Source organism: Notamacropus eugenii, chromosome 7 (genome assembly GCF_028372415.1).
Source record: "Notamacropus eugenii isolate mMacEug1 chromosome 7, mMacEug1.pri_v2, whole genome shotgun sequence".
NCBI lineage: Eukaryota > Metazoa > Chordata > Mammalia > Diprotodontia > Macropodidae > Notamacropus > Notamacropus eugenii.
Window position 1 is genome coordinate 38,474,873 of NC_092878.1, and position 23,457 is coordinate 38,498,329.

The 23,457-nt window shown below is 34.0% G+C and overlaps 1 protein-coding gene across 1 annotated transcript in view; it reads left to right on the forward strand.

Moving 5' to 3' along the window:
* TRIP11 (thyroid hormone receptor interactor 11) overlaps positions 1 to 23,457 on the forward strand; it is a 93,808-nt gene that overhangs the window by 12,564 nt on the left and 57,787 nt on the right. The window contains exons 2-9 of the mRNA XM_072625062.1: positions 494 to 570; positions 4,107 to 4,217; positions 7,785 to 8,063; positions 9,635 to 9,703; positions 11,499 to 11,664; positions 13,929 to 14,267; positions 16,143 to 16,183; positions 16,911 to 16,997. Of these exons, the coding sequence (XP_072481163.1) occupies positions 494 to 570; positions 4,107 to 4,217; positions 7,785 to 8,063; positions 9,635 to 9,703; positions 11,499 to 11,664; positions 13,929 to 14,267; positions 16,143 to 16,183; positions 16,911 to 16,997 (1,169 nt within the window). The remainder of the gene's footprint in view (positions 1 to 493; positions 571 to 4,106; positions 4,218 to 7,784; positions 8,064 to 9,634; positions 9,704 to 11,498; positions 11,665 to 13,928; positions 14,268 to 16,142; positions 16,184 to 16,910; positions 16,998 to 23,457) is intronic.

Below are 23,457 nucleotides of genomic sequence, written 5' to 3' on the forward strand. Positions count from 1 at the left end.
TATGATGTTTACAATTACCAGAATTATTTGAAAATCTACTGTTAAAGGGGTGAGACATACCCAAGGTATTTTAACCATATAGAGTATTGAAAACTACTACAAGTGTTAGGTACACCAGGCTAAAAGAATGTTTTTAATTCTTTCATATCATAAAGGAGAACTTTATGGAGGCAGTGCCAAAGTTGTGATTGACATTCGGTTTTTGTCTTATGCTCATTTCACACTTTTAAAATTGACTCAGGAAAAGGTTGCACTGTGTGATACAGTAGAAAGCACACCAAATTGTAATGAGCTGTGCTTCTAAATTAGATCTGAGCAAGTCAGTTAACATTTGGGCTTTGCTTTCCTCATCTGCAAAATAAAGATGTTGGACTAGGTATTCTCTTAGGTTTCACATCTGTCTCTTAACATTACATGTTTGATGTAGCACCAACTATATTTATTTGTTCATATAGCAATGATGAAAACATTTAGGATCTATTATTTTTTTCAGCTACTATGGCAGAATTCCAAATATCCAGTTCTAGGATGAAGGAAATTGAAGCCATTCATACAACCCTGAGGGCAGAGGTAAGGAGAATTATAGATTTTTCAACTGTGTGAACTTACTCCATTTCACCTTTCTTATATGTCTTTCTAAGCAATGTTGGTCTTCATATTACTGACCCAGGACAGCAAAATGCCCTATCAGTAGTGATAATTGAGCATACTGTTGTCAAAATATATGGGAAGTGATCACATATTACAGGATTCTTAACCTTTTTTGTGTCATGGACTTCTTTGACATTCTGGTGAATCCTATGGACCCCTTCTCAGAATAATATTTTTAAATGCATAAAACACATAGGACTATAAAAGAAAGTATGTTGAATTCGTTATCAAAATGTTAACAAAAAATAACTTCAGAGACCTCATGTGAAGAATCCCTGTTTTAAGTGTCATTGGTATGAGATTGCTTATGATATTTCATTCCTGTACCATCTTGCTGAAGTTGCTACATATAGGACTGAAAGAGAATAAAAGAAAATTGGCTTTACTTGATTCTTATGTATGAAGAAAAATTTTTATATATTCTTATTATTTACTATTCTCTTTTATTCTCACCTTCATCTTCATCTATTAGAAATATAAAGCTGACATAACCTCAAATTAGCAATTTGAGAATGCAGTTCTCTTGCTTGTTCTTTTTATATTTTTTCCCAACTTAAAATGGAATAGAAAATGTTGGAGCTACAAGCTAATTTTCTTAGCTCCAGGCAGACACTTGTTAAGTCTATATCTTTTATGGTCTATGGTCCATAGATAACTTGGAAAGGTTTTAAAGGAGAACCACAAAGTAATTTTAGAAATTAAAAAAAGAATTTATGAAGAAAGATTGGCAGATCTCTGATTACTTAGCCTGAGAAAGAAAAGGATGAGGAGGGACTTAATAGTTGGACAATGATTCTCTGTAGATATAAGGAAATTTGGTTGTAGGTAGTCACATTGTAGGTGGTAGTGGTCACACTATTGAGCTATTTTTTCAGTAAGATAACTACAAATTGACAATGAGCTGGACCAAGAATTGCATAGGAGGAGAGTGTGCTGGATCACATTTAGTTCATTTTCAGAGGTTCACATTTGCAACTAACAGTTGAAGCTGAAGTCTTGGTGTCTAATGACAATCAAACAGAGAAACTATTTCAGATAACAAGCTTATAGGGTAGATTTTATGGCTAGATTTTGTTTTCCTGTGGTATCTGCCTTATTGTTTCAGATATGATTGGTTTGTTTAAAAAATATTTTAAGAGATAGCATAGTGATGTGGGGCAAGAAAGCATAGAAAAAAACCTAGATTAATAATTTTTTTCAGGCAACAAATTTTTTTAAGCACTTAACTGTGTACAAGGAGTATTCTAGGTTCCGAGGATATAGTGATAAAAAATGACATAGTCCTTGCTCTTCTTAAGGAGTTTATAGTTTGTATATTGAATACTGTGTGCATACAACCGAATGTGATTCAAAGTAGAACAAGCATGAAAGGTAGTTTAGAAAAGGAATAGATTGCAAGCAGGAAAGCCAGTAGTAGATTATTGTAATAGTCCAGGTGAGAGATTGGGCCTGAACTATGATGGTGACTGTAGAAAGAAGGGGCTGATGCATGAGGTAAAATTAATAGAACTTGATAACTGGTTGATTGTTGGGAGAGGTAGAAATCTGTTAAGGATAACTTTTAGGTTTGGAGTTTAGGTGACTGGGAACATGATGATACCATCAGTAGAAGTAAGGAATATAAGAGAAGTTTATTGAGGGGAAAGATGAGTTTGGTTTTGGACTTATTGATTAAAGTGTTAGCAGGTCATCCAGATAAAGTTGTTCATCAGGTAGTTAAAAATTGGACTTAAAGCATATAGAGAGGACAGACCGGAGGACAAAGCCTTGGGGACAAGCACGTATAGAAGGCAGAGGAACAACAATGAACCAGTGAAGGAAACAGAGAAAGAATTCATAGAGATTGGAGGTTCTGCAGAGAGTAGTGTTCTGGAAGCCTAGGAATGAATTAGTGTCCAGGAGGAAGGGTATGATTAGTAGTATTACATGGTGCAGAAAGGTTAAGAAGGATAAGAACCAAGAAAAAGTCAGTGAATTTGGAAAAAAAGAAGTTCCTCGTTTATTATAACCAAAGGGTAGTTAAATGTTGTTAACTATTTTTGTGTAGTGTGGTACAGTTTTGAAATAATGGTACATTTGGAGTTGGGACCTGTGAGGTTTGAATGCCAGCCCAGTGCTTGGCACTTTTTTCTCATATTTAAAAAGAGGAGATTGGACTTGATGGTCCTATCCAGCTCTATGATTCTGTGATCCAAAATTGGTGTTAAGAGACCATAGTTTCTTGATTCTTTTCTAAACTTACATTGCAAGCTAATTAAAATAGCTTAAATTTTTTGGACCTCAGTTCTTTTCTTTGTTAACATACTGATCCTCTTTTGGATATGATGTGAATGATTTTGAACTCTCTTTTATTTCCTTGTCAGTGTGCATGTCTTATTCTACCAGTAGAAGGTTGTTTGTTGCCATTGGTGCTCAGAGAGCACTAAAATGACATCACTGTTGGGGTCAGGGTATAGTGTGTACCTGACTGTGCCTCATTAAACCAGTTAGAGCTCTCAGGGCTCTACTACAGGGCAGGCACAAATAGTCCATTTGAACATTTGGAGTGAAGATGTCTCTAAATTTGTGCATCTCATGTTTTTTTAGCCATTGCAATTCTGCTTTGCTCGTAGAGCATAGTGTCATCTTTGATGCAGGCGCGCCATGCCATGCTGGGAGTTCCTGTGCCATTGTGTCGCATGTCTCACAACCAGAGGGACATAAGCTTCCTGAGAACAAGGATTGTTTGGTTTTTGTCTCTGTATGCTCAGTATGTAGAACAGCCCCTTGCAGATATTAGGTACTTAGAAATGCTTATGGAATAGAAATAGAGAACAGGTGAGGGAACCTTTTCTTCCCTCACCTGTTAACTCCATATCTTGCTTTCTTAGCCATCTGGGTTCTCTGTTATTGTCAGGGACATTCATTTGCCGTTGTAAAAGTGTGTGCATGTGTGTTGGTAGCATAGAATTATCTTAATAAAATAGCTTGAAGGATGGTAGTAACTTCTAAATCTGTCTTTTGTAGCATGGTTTTAGTTTTAATTCCACTATCTTGACTGTGTTCTTTTACATAAAAAAGAATTACATTAAATGGGCTAAACTAATTTCATATTTTAGCCAGTACAACTAATATATTACTTCATATCTTAAATTCATATAGATTTATACTAGTTAAACATATTCCATTCTTCTAATATAATTTAACACTGTTGTATTGAGAAGTATTAAATAAGCTGCTATATTTATAACTTTTGAAAATTAATTTATTTTGCTTCAAAATTCAGCTAGTTAAAGGCATGTTGTTTTTTGCCTTTGTAACATTGATATGATAATAGTAAATAAAATTTCATTAAACTTTGAGTTTTTATATGAAAAATAACTACCTTGAAAATTAATATAATACAGAATAGTATCTTAATATTTATTCCTGACTTAACACATTTTTTTCAAATATACCGTTTTCTTCCCTTACAGAATGAGAGACTTAAGAAACTTTGTAGTGATTTGGAAGAGAAGCATGAAGCAGCAGAGCTTCAAATAAAACAGCAGTCTGCAGATTACCGGAAGCAACTACAGCAGAAAGAGGTAAAGGAAAAATTCAGCTTCTGCTATTGGAAGAATTTATGTGCTTTGTTGAAACATACTAAGTAGATTAAAAGTTTTCATTTAATTTCATGCTAATTACATAAAAACTTAGTAGAAGATGCATTTACATTTTAAAATTTAGATTATTGCTAATTCAGCCTGATCTATTTTATAGGACATTAAATTACACAACTTTGGGTAAATTACTTGCTTTCTTTGGGCCTCAGCATCTTCACCTGTAAAATGAAAGAGTTGGATTAGAAGAACTCTTAAATCCTAATGTTTCTAGCTCCAAGTTTCTTTGATTCTATTAATTCATTTCAGGTCATAGTATTAATAATAATTATAATCATATTTAATAATAATATTAATAAATCAATAAATAATTAAAAATCAATAAATAATGAAATAATATTTATTAATAAATAATTAAATTAATTAATAAATAATTAATAATAATTAATAATCTACCTTTCAAGAGGAGTTATCATTGTACTAAACAAACCTCATCAAAATGATTTTATTTAGCTTTTTTTTGTTGTTTAGAATTTTAAAGTTCTGGCAGTGTGATACACTATCTAGAGAGGTAGCCTCAGAGTCAGGGAGATTTGGGTTTAAGTCTCACCTCCAACACATAGTGACTGTGTGATCCTGGACAAGTTACTTGACCTCTCATTGCCCTAGGAAACTCTCCAGTACTATAAACTGCAGACTAAGTTCTCATCTGCTTTGGTAGAGGAAATTTTCTCACTTGGAGCTTTATAAATCAATGAGTTGCAGGTCTTCTCCAAAAAGCTCTACACGGACAAAAACCATAGAGATAAAACTCTCAGTAGGCAGGCAAACTAGTGTTTTTGGTTTTTTAATTCCCTTCTGGGCTACGAAATAGCTCTGTAACTTTGAGCAATTGCTGAATATTTTGTGATATTTCAAATTAGGGGTTGCTAGATAATCTCTGAGGCTATTTCTAACTACAGAATTCTATGGGTCTTCAGTTTTTTAGGTGCTTCAAGTCCATTTGAGAGTTCCTAATATTATAGCAGAAAAATAAAATGAATTATTAGATTTTAGATTTTTTTTCAAAGTCAGGAAAACATTTATTGAGTATTTAATACGTACCAAACACAGTGCTAAACACTGGGAATGCAAAGAAAGGCAAAAAATAGTCCTTTACCTCAAGGAACTCACATTCTAAGGAAGGGAAAAATGTGTAAATAATTAGATACATACAAAATATATACAGATTAGATGAAAATAATCTGAAAGGGAAAGTCATCAGCAGCTGGGAGTCCTGGTGAAGTAATTTTGAAGAAGTCAAGATTTGAGCCGAGTTTTAAAGAAAGTCAAAGAAACTTGGAAATAGAAGTGAAGGGATGGAGCATTCCGGAAATGTGAGACAGTCAGTGCAAAGGTTCGGAGACTGGAGATGGAGTGTTGTGTTGAACAGAAAGTTCACTGGCTTAGTTGTATCATAGTGTGAAGGGAGAGCGGAGTGAGGTGTAAGACTGGAAATGTAAGTAGGGGCTAGGTTGTGAAGGGCTTCAAACACCAAAGAGAGGACTTCACATTTGTTTTTGGAGATAATTGGGAGACACTGAAACTCATGGAGTAGGAGGGGTGATAATGTAGGGACCTATGCTTCAGAAAAATTAATCTTTTTGGCTGAATCTTGGTAGAAGGGTAGAATCCTGAAGAGACTAGTTAGAAGCCAACTGTTGTGTAGGTGAGAAGCGATAAGGGCCTAAACTGGAGTGGTAGCTAGGTAAATAGAGAGAAAGAGATGTATGTGAGAAATATTGTAGAGGTAGAAATGATAGGATTTGGCAAGAATTTGATAGGTGGAGTGAGTGAGAGTAAGGAGTTGAGAATGATACCTAGGTTTGTGAGCCTGGGTGACTGGGAGGATAATGGTACTCTCAACAGTTAACAGAAAAGCCTAGAAGAGGGAAGATTTAGGGTGAAACATGATAACTTCTGTTTTGGACTTGTTGAGTTTGACATGCCTATGGGTCCTCTAATTTGAGATGTCTACCTTGTTGGAGCTGCATGTCTGTATCTTGGTAGAGAGACTAGACTTTTTGACTGGTTAATTTTCTTTATAAAAATCAGAGGCAAACTGAGCATAATGTAGTTGAACTTTCAATAATTCTTGACTTTATTTTAGTGAAACTATTAATTTTATGTTGTTATGGTCTTTTCTTCTTAGTAGTAGTGTTGACTAAACTTGTTAGTTTGAATCAAAAGCTCATGAACTCTTAGATGAACTTATAGGATTGTCAACTCCATCAGGGCAGAAGCCATACCCTTATGTCTTCTATTTTTGAATTTTCCATAGCTATGGTTAACGATATTTGTTTGTAACCAACTGTTAGGTTTTCAGGGTGGGGAGAGTACTGAGGGAGATAGAGGAGGGGATTGATTACTTGGTTGTTTTCCTTTTTAGATCTTTTAGTGATACTCTGTGTTAAAAATAAATGTGCCATATTAGGATAAATGTAAGCTTTTAAAACTTTTTTTTCTATAGGGGCATATTGGTATTTTTCTCTTGGATATGTAAATATTCTTTATGACAAAAGAGATATTTTGTATTTGAAGCTGTATAACTTACTGTATTTCTGTTAAATGATTTCTATAAGGCCTTTCTATGTACTTTGTACAAACTTAGAGCAATGGTTATGTATTCCATTGCTTTGCTGAGAGAGAAAATAACATTTGAATGCTTTCAGTGTTCTCTTGGTTTAAGTTTTCTCTTAATCATCTACATGTTGCTCTTAACCTTGTATTTATATTGTCCCTAAAAGATGTAAATTATATCTTTTCTGAAAATGTGAATTAATTCATATGAGTTAACATATGATAATTAAGTTTCCACTAGAGAGTAGCTACAAACAGAAAATTATTTGTTGAAATACATGTAGAACATTCCATGCATTTATATTCTGTTTGTCTTAAGGAAAATACAATGAAGGAAGCAACAAGTAAACATAACTCTTACGTTAGATTTTGGGGAATTGTGTGTGTGTGTGTGTGTGTGTGTGTGTGAGAGAGAGAGAGAGGGGAGGGGGGAAGAGAGAGTGTGTGTAGTACAGTCATTTAAATGAAAAATATTTGTTTATAGCACTGAAGAATTGATACTTTTATCTGGATGATTTAGATCTTAAAAACATAGCTACTTAAAATAACTCAGCTAATGAAGGAGGGTTGTGTTGCTTTGTTTTACATATATAGAAACAGACTTAGTTTACCTGTCATCTTTCTGACCTTATTTTTTCTTTAGTAGTATATGGAAAATCCATAACTAACTGAGGAAATTCATTGCTGCAGTTTTAGTATATAAATTGACATGTGTTTAAAATATTAACTTTTATGAATATCATATTGAGTTGCTTTATTAATAAAGGAAATCCTATAGTTTAAGAGGTTCTAGGTGACTGGGGGTTCCTTAGTGAGCAGTGCGAATTTTTGACCTTAAGTCATTTTACTATCTTGTTACTGTTAACCTATTATAAAATGGCAAATGTTGTTATCCTTAATATCTTTACTAAAATGTACATTATAAATATGTAGGTGGAAGTCAGCCATCTCAAAGCTAGGCAGAATGCGCTACAGGATCAGTTGCAGAAGTTGCAGACAGCTGCTCAATCAGCACATTTGGAAGTTGGCAGCTTACCTTCAACAACTACGTCAGCTTCCTTTGTTCCTGGAATTAGTCATCATGTGTCAGCCTTCCGTGGAGATGACATGGATTTTGGGGACATAATTTGGTCACAGCAAGAAATAAACAGATTGTCAGATGAAGTTTCAAGACTTGAATCTGAAGTTGGCCATTGGAGACATATTGCTCAGGTTAAATACATTTTTTTTTTTATCAATATGAATTGAAATAGTGATGAGAAACAACATGGAATAATGGATAGAAAGACAGCCTTGAAGTCAGGGAAACTCATGTTGAAGTTCTGCCACCGATGAGAACTGCCTGTGTGACTCTGAAAAGGTTGCTTAACCTTTCAGTGCCCTGGGCAACTCTCTAAACTATTAAATTGCAGAGCAGTTGCAGATCTACAGTGACAGAAGGATTTTTCTCTTGCTGCACATTCCCCATACCAGTGAAGTCACAAGTCTGGAACCTCTTAGAAGAAAAGAAAAAGGAATTTGAGTACTTATTTGTAAGATTAAAAATCTTTTGCAAGATTTGAGACTCCTCTGTATTATTTTTCATGCCTTATTATTTAATTTCTGGTGCAGTGTTAGGGTGGGACTTAAGATAACAGAGCAGAGACCATCACTATCTCGACCTCACTTTTTTCCAGGGAACCTATTTGCCTATGAGGTTCAGTAGAGCATAATTTGAAAATCATGATTTAGATTTTGAAGTATTAGTTTCAGAAAAATTGGGTTGTTTCTCATTTGGAATTAGTTTACTATTGTAGATACCAAAATGCTGAAGTTGAGAATATAATTCATTTATTTGGCTTTTGTGATTGTGGTCCAGTTATATTAAAAAAAAAAAAACTTCTCCCAATTATGCTAAAAATAAGGATGTGTATCTGTGGTTAATACTCCTATAACTTATGCTTTCTTTAAAAACACCAGAGATTCTAATGCCCCTCCAAAACAAACCATATAAAAAGGTAATCTGTTTATCCAACTCATTTCCTTAGAATATTGAAGCTTAGGGATTGCTTCTCTGTGATTTGACAAATGCACAAGATCTTTGAGTACTGTAAGAATTAAAGGGGGAAGAAGATTAATGAGAGATTTTATGCCTTAAGTAAAAAGTGAATAACTAAAACTTATTTTACGTTGTTGTTCATTTTTAGAACCAAAGGGTGTTCTAGGTAGAGAGCAAGAAATCCTTTATGTAAAAATATTATACAATATCTGTTACAGGATTAGGGCTAGTATTAAAATTGCCTACATTTGGCATTTCCATATTTTTCTTTTAAAAAAATTGTTACCAGTTTCATTTTCAGGACTTACTCATCAAGAAAATCCAAAGTTTCTCTACTTAACTTTAATCTTTATAGAAATACCATTTTCTCTGCTAGTTTATGGACTTTTTAGGTAGGGATTGTATTTTGTTATTCTTTTGTATTCTCTGTAATAATTACCATAGTGCTCAGTGCATTCTGGATGATGTGAAAGCTGTGTAATTAAAATTATTTAAGTTTGCTGAAGAATTTTATGGCATCTTTCGGAAGATCTCTTGTAGAGATCATGAAAGTGTTTTTATGAGCCAGGGGTGGGGATATGTCTAGATATAGAACAATTTCTCTAATATTTTGAGATGTTTTTATACTTGCTGAAAAACCAGTTTGGATGGGATTGTTTTTAGATAGTGTTTTAACTTTTTACTAATGTACAAATCAATATAGAAAAGTATGTTTTCTTAATTCTTCTTTTTTTTTTAAATTCAGTCTTCCAAAGGACAAGGAACAAATAGCTCTGATCAGAGTGAAATCTGTAAACTTCAGAGTGTTATCAAGGTAAGATAGTGTTCTTGTAAATGGACTGCCATAATGTACCGTAATGTATAATCCAATTTCTGTTAAAATTATACTTCAGAGAATTAATGATAAGTGATTCTGTGGCTACAATGCTTGCTTATTTCCTATCTGTATTTTCATACCATCTTTGTTCCCTGTTCAAGGTACATAAAAAGACAATTCTTTGAACGTAATGATTTCCACATTATACTGTACTTGTGTTTGTTTACACACACACATACACACCCACACAGTATTTATATGGGTATAACATGTGGTCTTCAAAAATATAATATTTTTCTGAAATTTTAAAAGTAGGGCCAGTCATAAATTATTCATTAACATGAGTTCAGGGAAGTACTTTTTTTCTTCTTCTTCAAGATTTTTATCAAATGTAGGTATAGATTTTATTTAGTGAGAAAGTCGAAAATTCTGCAGAGTACAACTTGGCAAAGAGACCATCCTCTACCTTAGTACTCTGAAAAATGTTCTTAATGTCTGTGATGAGCTTTTTTTCATGGGTTTCTTATGGACTTGTTAATGAGGCACTGCTACAGTTATGCCTTTGTTAGTTTTAGTTCAGGAATGGCCTTCTTAAATGATTAGTCTTTACACTGAGACAGTCTCATTTGATGCCACTTTATAATTCATTAGTGATTCAAACTTTGCACTGGAATGAATGTTGGACATGGTTTTGGAAAGACCTGAGTTTGAGCCCCAGCTTTGATACTTGTGTGACACTGATAAGTAACCTTACCTTTCAGTTTCTAGGCTTCAGTTCCATTTCTGAAATGGGTTCAATAATACATTTATTTCTAAATCATAGGGTTGTTTTAAATACTTTGTAACTCTTAAAACACTAAAGAAATATAAGTAGTTTTCATTCACTCAGAGTTATAAAATTTATAAGGCTATATATTTTGACCAAGATTGACTGACTATATGATTTATCTTCATTCAACAAGAATTCCATTGAATTGCCTGAATTGCCATTCAGGTGAGCAAGTGTTGATTACTTCAGTGTTATAATGTATGTTATTCAGTGAAATTAATTTCACTGAATTAATTTATTTAATTACAATTAATTAAACAATTAATAGCAATAAGTAATCACAAATTAATTAATTTGTCCCAGGAGTAGAATCCTTCCAATTTGCATCAGTTTTTTTTCTTTCAAAAAAAACACTTATGTGTGTATTTGTATATACGTATGTATGATAATATGTGGATACTGCATATTATGAATTGTCTTTATGGTATGAATTACTTCTGGGTACTTGTTATTGAGCATAATTAATTTAGATAAGTTTTTATATAGTCAGTTCTATATCTATATATGGAATATCACTTGGGAGATTATTTTAGTAATTAAAAATACTTTGATTCTTCCTTTTGTCAACCAACTTGCTTTTAGAGTAGCTTTGCCTTGCAATCAGTTGGTGTATGCACAAGGAAAATTTTATCAGCCTACACCAAGGATAATAAAACATGTAAATAACCACAGAAAAGTCACGAAATGTCAGCCAAAGCCATTTTAGAGTTTATTCTTGTTCCATTAAACATGGAACTTCTGCTCTTGAAACTTCTGTCCTTGAAATCTTCATTGGAAAGAATGATTTCAGATCATTTCAAATTTAAGTTCTGAGTTAAAATTATTCTTAACCTTAAAATATTTAGGATATTTTAGTGTTTGAATATAATAATTTAAAACTAACTGACAACAATAACTGATTTATATTCTTTTTTACTTATTGGACTTAAAAGAGGATTGATTTTTGTTCTTTTTTATTTTTAGGAGCTTAAACAGAAGTTAAGTCAGGAAATTGATGTTCATCAACATGAACTGTCAGTATTACAAGATGCACATCAGCATAAACTAGGAGAGATAAGTCGTAGGCATAGAGAAGAATTGGGTGAATATGAAGAAAGAATTGAAGAACTTGAAAATCTATTACATCGAGGTATTAATCTTGCCTTCATTATAGTTACTTTGTAATTGATTATCTATGTACATGTATTATTATTATTATTATATGAAAATCATTGATACAAGATCAGTATATTTAGTAAATATAATAGAGGTTGCTGAGATCTAATTGGGTTGTTTAGTGGTGGTTGCAGCCATGAAGAATTCACTGGCAGGGCACTATGATCTCTTTTTTTTCCTAGTAATAATTTCATTCACTAATAACAAATATCTAGTATAAATTAACTCAGAGTTAATTTATTTTAACTCTATTATATATTAACTAATTTTTTTAACTATATTAACTTTTGGAAGCATAATTTCTCTTGATATATTTTAAGGTTATGTTTCATGATTATAATTCTTTTGCTTCTACTAAGAGCTGACCAGAAAAAATTATTTGTTGTACCTCTAAAGTACTCAGTTTATATCAATTTCATCTATCAGAAACTGACCCCTTATATTTTTATTAACTTGTTAGTATTCGTTAGTCTTATATATACAAGAATATAGAAGTTGAAGTTTTTATTGGAGATAGTTTCCACCTCAAAAATTTCAGCAGCAGTTGTCTCTTCACAGTAGACTAGGACTGTAGTATCCACATATTATCATTTTCCGTATCTACTTAGTCTCTTTTTTGTTACCACTTTTTCCAGATAATGCTAACTCCTAGTAGCACCAGATCAATTCCTCATTTCCTTCAGCCTGGCTTCTAACAGTTTGTATGCAAAAGTAGAATTCCTATTAGGGAGCTGAATTTTAGGTCAGGAAGTTGGACTTCCAGTTTCCTGATCATGAAAGTAACAGTACTTTCTGGGCATTTTACAGTAATTACCTTGAACAAGCTACTTTGGAAGTATGACCTGACTTCACTTACAAGTTTGCAGCAATGATAATCTGGCTACCAAATTTTTATCATCTCGCACAACCTACTCGCATATGGAATCTCATAGTTTGAAAAGACCTTAAAGGTCATTTATTATAACCTGTTTCTGAATCAGAATTCTGTTGTACATCTTCCATTTACAATTCTTCTGTTAGTGGTAAATGAATTGGAATTGCAAATTTCCATCGTACTTCTTGGTGAAAACACTTTAAAAGTAGTGGAAGATATTTTTTTTTTCTTTCAAACTCGTGTGCATACTTTTCAGCAAGTGTTTCAATGACTTTTTTTAAACTTCAGTGCTTTTCAAAATAAAATTGATTTTATTATTTTTGAACTTGATGAAAGAGTATTTCCATATACAAAGAACAGAAAGAGGGAAAATTATGCATGAAATCATGAATTTCTGTTATATAGTTTAACACTTTAGTTCCAAACCTGCCATGCTTGCTTTTGTTTTCCCTGTATCTCCTTTTGTTCTTTTCTGTTCCCTTTTTAAAAAATGCCCGATTGACGCTTTACTGTCATTACCTTTTGCTTTCTTATCCCCCAAAATAAATAAATAATGCAACTCTAAATTGTGATTAATAAACCTATTCCAATAATATGAATTCACATATTGGCCATTACTGAAAACACATCTCTGATTATTTACCTCTAGTCCATCATCTCCTTGTGAAGATACGGGAGTCATGCTATGTCTTGATCCTCTAAAGTCATAGTTGCATAGTCATTAAGACTTTCCGAGTTGTTTTTCTTTAATGTTGCAGTAATTGTACAATTGTTCTAGTTCACTTGACTTCCTCCTAGTCCTCGGTTTTTCTGAATTTGATCATTTTGTCCTTTTTCAAGGTATAGTGATGATTCCATTCCATTAGCTTGTTTAGCCATTTCTCAGGCAATAGGTACTCCCTTAGCTCCCAGTTCTTTGCTGCAACAAAAAGTGCTGTTCAGATATTTTTGTGCATACTTGTTTTCTCTCTCTTTTTTTGATCTCTTTGGAATATAAGCCATAAGTTATATCCTTTTGTCAAAAGGTATGCACGGTTAAGTGATACTTTTTTTCTTGGGTTCAGTTTCCAGTTTCTTCCTAGAATGGCTGTACCAGTCCATAGCTCTGTGAACAATGCTTTTGGTGTGCCTGTGCTCCCATTTCTTTCATTAATGGTCATTTTCCTTTTTTTATCATCTTTGCCAATCTGATGTGTGTGAAGTGGAGCCTTGGAAACAGTGACTTCCAAATGGTAGCTTTAGTTTAGTTTAATAACATTTAGTAACATTTTAAGCTTTTAAAGATTTCCATAGCTTTGCCTAGCATATTTCATTGGGCTTTCAATTCTTAATCAATAGTCTTAAATTTTATATTTGTTTTCTAGATGGCTCAGACATTGGGCTTACTGATCATTCTAAAGTTCATGAAATGCAAAAAACTGTTCATATTCTCCAAACCGAAAAAACTGAATCAGTGAAGAAAATACAAGAACTTGAGGCTGAAATAAAAGATAAAGACCAAAAATTGTCTTTAACAGAAAATGAGAAAGAAATCTTGAAGAAAGTACAAGAACTTTTAAATGTGGAAAAAAGCCAGATAATACAAGAATGTGAAAGGCTAAAAATGGAAGTCAGTCAGTTTATTACAACAGAAGAAGAAAGAATTCTCCCAGATAATATGTCTGTCAAAGAGGAGCTGTTGAGACTACAACAAGCATTGTCTGGTATAAGAAATTTTTGAATTTCAGATTATTACAAGTCTTAGCACATAGTAGGTGCTTTATAATTTTGAATATATGAATAAATTGCTGTTCTACACAGTATTTCACATTAGAAAATTAATTATTCATGGCATAAAGTCACTGTTGAAATGCTCTGACCTTAAAATGACTAGAAAATATGAATAGAACTGTTTCATTCATTGCTGTTTATCATTAAGCTGTGCATGACATTTCTCAAGCAAATCTTAAGGATGAGTAGTACCCAAATTCCATCTCTTTTTTCCTTCCAATTTCTATATGGGCATGGCTTATGTTATAGGAGGGCATATAGACTGAGAAATTTTTGTACCTTCTAGTGTCATTGGAGAAAGCTGATGGAGTACTCATTCTTTTATATAAATTGGTTGGCTAGTGAATCTATCTTGTACCTAATGATTACATAGGCATATTACACTTAGTAAATGTAGCTTTCTCTCTATTCTAACCAAATTGTACCTTGTAGAAGTCTCATGTCTATAGGTCTGAATAATAAGAAAAGGGGTTTTCCATTTCTGTGTCCAGAAGGCCACAGTTTCCTATTGTGCATATGGGAGAGAATAGAATCCATTTTATTAAGTTTTATAATTTTTAAGCAAAATATACACAATTGAAATACTGTTTGTCTTTTAAAAGGAGTTGTTTTATTAGGGTTTGTTTTTTTCTGAACTCTGGGTTTCTCCCTCTTACCCAGGCTGGAAACACAAGCAGCTACTCACAGACCGCACTTCAATGCTACAATTGGCATAGAAATTTTAAATTTTAAAAATTTGGCATAGAAATTTTAAAAGAGGGTTTTCCCCTTTTTTAGGCAGTCTACTGGCTGGCCCCATCACTACCGGTATCTCACCTGGTACCAGACTTAGTGTATACTTCAGCTCTACTATGACTTAGAAATTGTGAGCTCAAGTGATTCACCAACTCAATCTCCCCAGTAGCAGAGACTACAAGTCTCTGTACAGGTGACCTGCACAGGTTTTTAGTACCATGACTAATAAAAAGAATTAGTACAATTCATTATCTGACTGCTGTTTTATGCAATCAGAATCATGATTACTTAATAGACTAAGATCAATATTTATTTATTTTTGGAAAGCAAAACTGAATGACTGAGTGTCAGAACAGAATGACAAATGATATATTGAACACAATTTTTTGCTACATTTTTTCACCTAGTATCTTGTGCTCTTTTATTCCTTTCTCTAAAAACTTTTATCTTAACCTGTTTAAACACTTAAATGTTGGATTTTATTTTTTTGTTGACTCTAAATTTTATTTTTTCTGGAAGCAGTGCCTTCTAAAATTGTTAACTGTTAGAATTGTAGCACTGTTGTAGGAATTATTTAAATTTTTTCTTTTTCTATCTTAGTCCCCACAGCCTTTCATAATATCCAAAATAGGTTAATCATAATTTTGAACCATGTAATAGTTTTCTGTGTTTTCTGTTTTTAATAAACAACCATATTTGTAACCCATGTAGAATTAAGTTATAATTCCATGCTATTTGACAGTTTTTTTTTGTCTTGAGTATATAGAACAGGTTCGACAGGCACGGATAGGTTGTAATCTGCGTTGTTGGAAGGAGGGCTAACTTTGAAATCACTGATCCCTTGGAGTATGTTATCTGAAGGTGTGGTGATTAAACTATGAAATATTTGGTACACTTGGATATGGTGATGATAAGCTTATGCAAGTAGTATTCACTGAATTTTATTTGTAGACATGCACCCTGCTTATGTTAATTGTGTTATGCGTGCACAGGTGCTGATTTATGCTTACTAATTATGAACTAGGAATTCATTTTCTTTTTCAAATTTAACATGAAATCATTTGTTTTCACAGATGAACAAAAGGAGATAATGAGACTGAGTAGTTTAAATCAGGTAAACTCATTTCAAAGGAGAATTTTGGGTATAACATTAGTTCTTATCTATTTACAAGAAAAACTACACAGTTGATTTTACTTTTTTAACTTTTGCTAGATATTCACATGTATTTACTTGAGGAAGCTTTTATCCTTTGTAATTTTATACATTTTTATTAATAATACAAGCTTTTTGTTTCAGAATACAGAACTGAGGAATTTGTTATAATGCACAGGCTAATTTAAGATACAGGGTAACTTATGTGTGAGGGAGCACTAGAATATGGAGATAGAACAGTTTTCATGAAATATAGAATATATTTTGAGTTTTTATTAAATACATACAGAAGGACATTCTTTTATAAAAATTACTTGAGACTTTTTTGATGATTTGAATATGCCTGAGGTGAATGTTCTTCACATGAAAATATAAATTCTTTAAAAGAATAGAATGTTTTTAAAATGAAGTGGATGACTGAGATCTTTCTTAAGCATCCAGCTCCTTAAATCTATGGTTATGATGCTTAAGAATACTTGAGAAAAGAAATAATATTTTCCACAGTTTTTTTTTTTAATATAGTGGTTTTCTCACAACCTCTGTATGAAGTTAATAGTGCAAATATGATCATTCCTGATTTACAGATAGGGCAGTTGAGGTTCATACTATTCCATAGTGTAATTTACTAGAATTTTCACTTGAAATTCCTTACCAATTTTCTGAAATTTACTGTGGAATATTTTTATAGGGAAACATTCTTACTGAAGACATTCTAGAACTTAAGAAGAGTCTACAAATACTAAAAGAAGAAAATTCATCATTGAATCAAGAAAAGGTATATGCTGTGGAGATGACATTAAAAAATCTTTTAAAAATTTTATTTTTTCTATGTAAATTAAAAGCAATAAATGTGGAAATAAAATGAGAATTTAAAACTTTCTCAAAAACAAATTGAAGTTCATTCTTAGTTATTTTGAACTCAGAATGAATTTTCCCACGAAGTTTAATAATGGTGGCTATGTTCTTAGACCAGCCTATAAAAACTTACTTAACTTTTAATCTAGTTAAAACTATATAGTACTTAGTTTCCATTGCTGAATGTACCAGTGGCCACAGTACAGGGCAGCCTAGTAGCTGGCTAAGATCCTAGGCCTCTGAGGGCCTTTCCAATTTTAAATCTATTATCCTATGAAGTAGAGAAGGATAAAGACCAGAAATTACAGCCAGGGTATTAATTTATGTTGAAAAGGGGATGTTTAGTTATTCTGAATCCTGTCAGTGAAAATGAAATTAGAATTCAAAGTAGTAGGCCAGACTGTAACAGGAGCAAGATTTATCAGCTGAATAGATGAACCAGACTCTACACTGAGTGAACCAGATGGGGCCAATGTCACAGTCATGCACAAACATGGTTTGGTATTTAGTATTAGTTTGAGCTAGACATAAGGAAACGTGGTGATTGGAGTTTGTAAGTAGAGAATTGAGATCAGGCTTCATAGATGAGCTAGAACAGTGAAGGAAAGAAGCAAATATTTGTTAAGTGTCTGTTGTGTTCTAGGCACTATGGTAAGCACTTTACAAATATATCTCATGAACCTTAAAACAGTCATTAAAGGGAGATGTTATTAGTATCTCCATCTTACTAACTGAGGAAGTCCGAGGTTAGGTAACTTCCCTAGGGTCTTAGAGCTAGGAAGTTGCTGAATCCAGATTTGAAATTGGGTCTTCCTTACTCCAAGCCCAGTGCTTTATCTCTTCTGCCACTTAGCTGACTCCAAAACAAACAGGCAAGTTCATGCAATATTGCAACCATGACAAGGTTAATTCTACTTCCTGAATTAGTCTTTTAAAATTTTTTTCTGGTTTTATTTTAAATGCCCTGCCTGATGTGAAATGATAAAAGCCGAGCATGTGTGAGGTCTTCTTTGCAGTGAGGTAGGATTCTTTGGCTCCTGGTGATGGCAGTCTATGGGTTGGTCCTCTTGAGAACCCTGAAAGTTCTTAAAATAGGGTTCTAGAACTTAACCAGTACTTGTAGTACTATTTCTACGGGAAAATGTATTCAGAATTTCATCTTGATATATCAGGTAATACATCTTCTAGAACACGGACTGCTTCCTTGGTCCCATTTTTTGCAGGTCAGTGGAATTAGGGACTTCTCTAGCTCCAGGGCATCAGCATCAGCTCATGAGGTTGGGGGAAACAGGCTGTTTTGGCAGTTGAGGTAGGGGTTCCTTGTTATCAGTGGCATGATTAGAGCTCCAGGAGGCAGGTCAGGATATCTCTGAAATATTCTCGGATGGTGGCGGTCATTGCTACAAAGAGAATGGCTGAGGAATGAAAAGTTGAGGTGCATTTGTAATATAATTTAGGGGGTAACATCCTTGGAAGTGGATTTGGCAGTGAGGTTTGTGGTCATGGAAAAGAAATGGAATTCATTGTAGTAGGATAATACATTGAACTTCAGAGATCTGTGATTTTATCAGTAAGTGTTCTTTTTACTGGCGTAGGTGACAACTCTTCTGAACGTTAGTAGATTTATTTTCATGAAATTGTTGTGTCTTGAAAAGAATTCGTCAACTGGAAGGCAGTGTGATGTATGAAAAAGATTGTTGGATTTAGAGTCTGAGTAACTGGATTTGAATCTTGCCTCTTCTGCTTTCTGTGTGACCTTGGCCAAGTCCCTTAGTTCCTCTGGGCCTCAGTTTCTTCAACTATTAAATTAGGAAGTTGGATTAGATTGTGTTAAGTTACCTCTGTCTTTGAATTTATGATCCTGTGGTTTCCAGTGTTCTGATGATGAGTTGTTCTGAATTTATTCAGACTGATCCTCAGGTGTCAAGACATCAATTTATTCCCACAGTTTTTCCAGTTTTATGAGATCTTTCTGATCTCGTGCTTTGTTAGTAAATATGAAGTCACTACTCTTCTACACAGAGGCATAGGAATTTTGTTGGGGAAGAATTTAGTTAAATGTTTATTGATGTAATGTTTTTTGAATTGGTGAGGGAAAAGGAAAGGAACTTGTCATAATGACAGAGCATGTAATGGGGAGGAATGGAAAGTTCTTGTATTTTTGCAAGTGGAGCCAAAACTGTTTTTCTCATGTAACACATAAGAAAGTTAGTCATTTAGTTTGGTTGCTGCCATCATAGATTGTAATGTCTGCTGAATTTTTGTATTTGGTAAAGATATAGGATAGCAAAGCCTTTATTAGTCATGTTTCTGTTATTAGGAAAATGGATTTGGTTACTTATGTCTGCTTCACTGTAGTTGCACATGGACCTTTCCAGCATTTATTCATCTGTTTCCAGCTTTCATTCATTCTAATCTACCCATTCATTCATTCAATGGAAACCTTTTCAAGGCCTATAATATGCAGTGTAGGATGCTACACTATTTATTGCTTTGAACCTAGGAATTCCCCTGTGCTTTCTTGGTGAAACTCAGAGCAGTGGTTTATCCATTCACACTGGAAAAACAGTGGGTAAAAAAACCACATTGTCTGGACAGCCCATTCAGTTAGTTCAAATACACGTGTGTGTGTGCGCGCATGCGTGTGTGCATGCACGTGTGCGTGTGTGCATGTGTGTGTGTGTGTGCGTGTTTGTTTTGAACAGGCACTATAGACAATGAACGGGGCTCAGAATTGAGTGAGTAGAACTCGGACTGAATGATGCTTGGTACACCAGTCAATGATGGAAAGCCTCATAGCTTTTAATACCTATGTTCCATTTACATATGGAATTTTGCTGTATATAGCTGCAAATCATAGAACACTACAACTTTGGAAATAATAAAAATTAGGAATGATCCAGAGGGTAATGGGAAGTTATATACTGTATTTAAGTAGACTGTAATAGTGTTGGAACATAGAAAGACATTATCAAAGATTGGAATTACCAGAAAAGGAATTGGAGCAGTTTGTGTAGCAAGAGTGAAAAACAACTGGTGTCAGTTGCGTTGGTGCTACTAGAGTAGTTTTAAAAAACAGAGGAACCCCCAGTGCATCGGGTGGATCATCTTTGAAGGATTTAGGGAAAGAAATGGACAAGAATTGAACAGAATGAAATATTATGATAGAAGGAACATGGAGGTCTCTCTGAAATCAGTAGTCGCTTACAGTGTCAGTATATCTTGTGCTGTGTACTACGTTAGGCCCTGGAGGGAGGAATTGACAAATAATATACTGGTCCTAGGTTAACGAGCGTGTAGCAGGTAGGTAAGATTCAAGACATAGCCAATTTGATGCCAAGGAAATAAAATACAGAGGATTCTGTGTTATGGAATTCAGTTCAACAAATATTTACTAAATTCCTATTATGTGCAAGTCACAGTGGGAAATAGAAAGATTAACAAGATCCTGCCCTCAAGAAGCTTAAAATCTTGTAGGAGAGAGAAGACATATTTGCAGGTAACTGTAATAAAGGGTTAGTGTTATAAGAAAGACAAAGCATAGGACATCCCAGGTAGAAGGAACAATATGAAGAAAGATCTAGCAGCAGGAAAGACTTGGAAGATAGGACTGTAAAGGTCATTTGTAGCCAGAACATAAGGGCCTCAAATGCCATTCTAAGGAGATTTGAATTTATTTTGTAAGTCCTGAAAAGCTGTCAAAGGATTTTGAGTAATGTGGTAACGTGATCAGAGTTATACTTCAAAAAGATGAATCTGATGGTGTATGGAATGAACTGGAACCAGGAGCAGAAGAAGTGTAATGAGGGTCTGAAGTAAGGTAGTCATAGTAGAGAAGGAACGCAAGCAGTGAGTGCCTTTTGGATTATATGCATATGTGTATGTCAACATACAAAAGCATGCATTAACCCAGACATTTTTTAAACCTTGGTGTTATTATTCTTTCCTTACCTCTTATATTTTGTTTCCATTCCTCTCCCTCACTTAACCTCTCTCTCCCTTCTGCCTCCACCATAGTTTCGGCCCTCATTAACACATTCCTAGACTGTTGTTAGAGTCTCCCAGTAAATAATGTTCCCACCCTAAGGTTTTGTTTTCCACCAAACTATTTGTTGAGATGGCTGCCAGACTTACTTTGTTGTGATTCATTTGTTTCACTTTCAGTTGTGTCTGATTCTTAATGACCTCATTTAGGGATTCTTGGCAAAGATACTGGAGTGATTTACCATTTCTTTCTCCAGCTCATTTTTTACAGATAAGGAAACTGAGGCAAGAATGGTTAAGTGACTTGTCCAGGGTCACATAGTTAGTAAGTGAAGCCATATTTGAACTCAGGAAGATGAAATTTCCTGACTTCAGGCCCAGCCCTCTATCTGCTGTGCCATCTAGCTGACAGACGTACCTTATAGGGCCAAGCTTTTCCTTTGTAATTTTGCAGCATTTGTTTTTCTTTGTTTTGTAGTTATAGTTCTTTCCATTCACATCGTTTATTGTTTTCTTGGCTTTGCTTATTTCACCTTAGTTCACTGGCTGTGTAAATTATTTCAAAATGTTATTTTCAGAGCTGTCTTATCTGATACCTTCAGGCCTTCCTTCTGTTCTCTTTTATTTTTAATATGATGGGTTGTTTTATATTGTAGTTATTTGTGCATATGTCATTGTCCTACTGAACTTTAAGCTCCATGAAGATAGGAACAGTATTTAGTTAAACGTCATATTCATCTTTTTAGCAAACGTTAAGCACCTACTTTGCTAGGCGCAAGGGTGACATACACTTAAGACATGACCCCTGCTCTTGTGAAATCTGTTAGGGGTAAGGGATTACTTAATGATGAGTAGAGATGTTTTTGGGTAAGCAGAAAGAAGAAGAGGGAGTAGGATGATCCTGAGAAGAATTAGAGGAACCAAGGGAGTTCATAAGAGATGGCTTCAGTCTTTTTAGGAATGTAGGAGACTCCAGATATGGGGATAGGGCAGAATTTGTTGAGTTGTCCACTGTGGTATAGCTGAAGTTCTGTAATAAAAATTTGTAGTGATTTAAGTTAATTTGATTTCCAAGATGTTCTTCAAGGATGTGCTGAAGCTCTAATGAAATGCAGCCTTTATAGAGTAAGTGGATGAGCACGGTAGGGAGTGGTCAGGTGATAGGGAATTGTTACATCAAGGAGGCGGGGGAGGAAGAGAGAGGGAATGTAGGGAGACGCCATTTGAGATGAGGACGTACAGTCTTAAATAGGGCACAAATTTTGAGACTAGGTGACTGGAATGATGGTGTGTCATTAGATATAGAAAAGAAAGGATAAGCTGGTTTGGGGCATGGAATGATGAGTTTTATTTTGAGTATTTTTATTTTGAGGAACTGGGGAGAATTATGGAGGAAAATGTGTAGAAAATAGTTCTGAATGAAGGTATGTAGCTTGGGAAAGAGATATAAGCTTGGAGATAAAAGACTTGAGAGTCATCCATATAATAGTAATAGTTGAAGCAATAGGAATGATGAGATTGTCAAAGGAGAAAATATAGTAATAACAAATTTGAGTTGTTAAGTTAAGAGTTGTTAAGATATAGTATTTTTGGGCTTATAAAATACTTAACTTATAACATCCTGTGAAGTAGGTAATATAAATATTATCTCCATTTTACACATGAAGAAATAAATTCTGAGAGTTTAAGTGATCACATTTATAGGAAGTATGTAAGATGGGATTAAGGTTCAGATTTCACTGACTCCCAATTCTCATATTGTTTTTTAAATAAATTATTATTGCTATCTGCTGTTATTCCATCTGGCCTTCCCAATGTATTCTCCCTGCTAACTCCCTCCCAGAGAGTTAGCCTTTATGATAAAACATGAACAAGGGAAGAAAGGCAAAAAGTACCACTAAAACTGAGCGTGTCAAAACAGTTTGATGTTCTGTATTGTATCCCATGCACGTGGTTCGCTACTTCTGCAAAGGGGGTGGGAAAGAAGTCTCAGTTCATATTTCTTCTTTGCGCTGTGCTTGATCATTTTAATTTCACAGCATTAAGTTTGATTTGTTCTTTTCATTTACACTGCTGAACCAGTGTATTGTTTTCCCTGATTCTGCTTACTTCACTTTGCATAGTTCAGAGAAGTTTTTCCATGCATTTCTTTATTCATTATTTTATACAGTACAGTAATATTCTTTTGCTTTCATGTAACACATTTTGTTAACCTTTTCCCAATTTATGGGCATGCATTTTGCTTCCAAACCTTTGCTGTGCCTTTGTAAATATTTTGGTGTATGTGGGGCCTTTCGTTTTTGTTGCTGACCTCATTGGTACATGCATCTAGTAGTCGAATCTCTGACTCAAAAGATATGGGTGCTTTAGTCACTTAGTTTGCATTATGCTGAAGT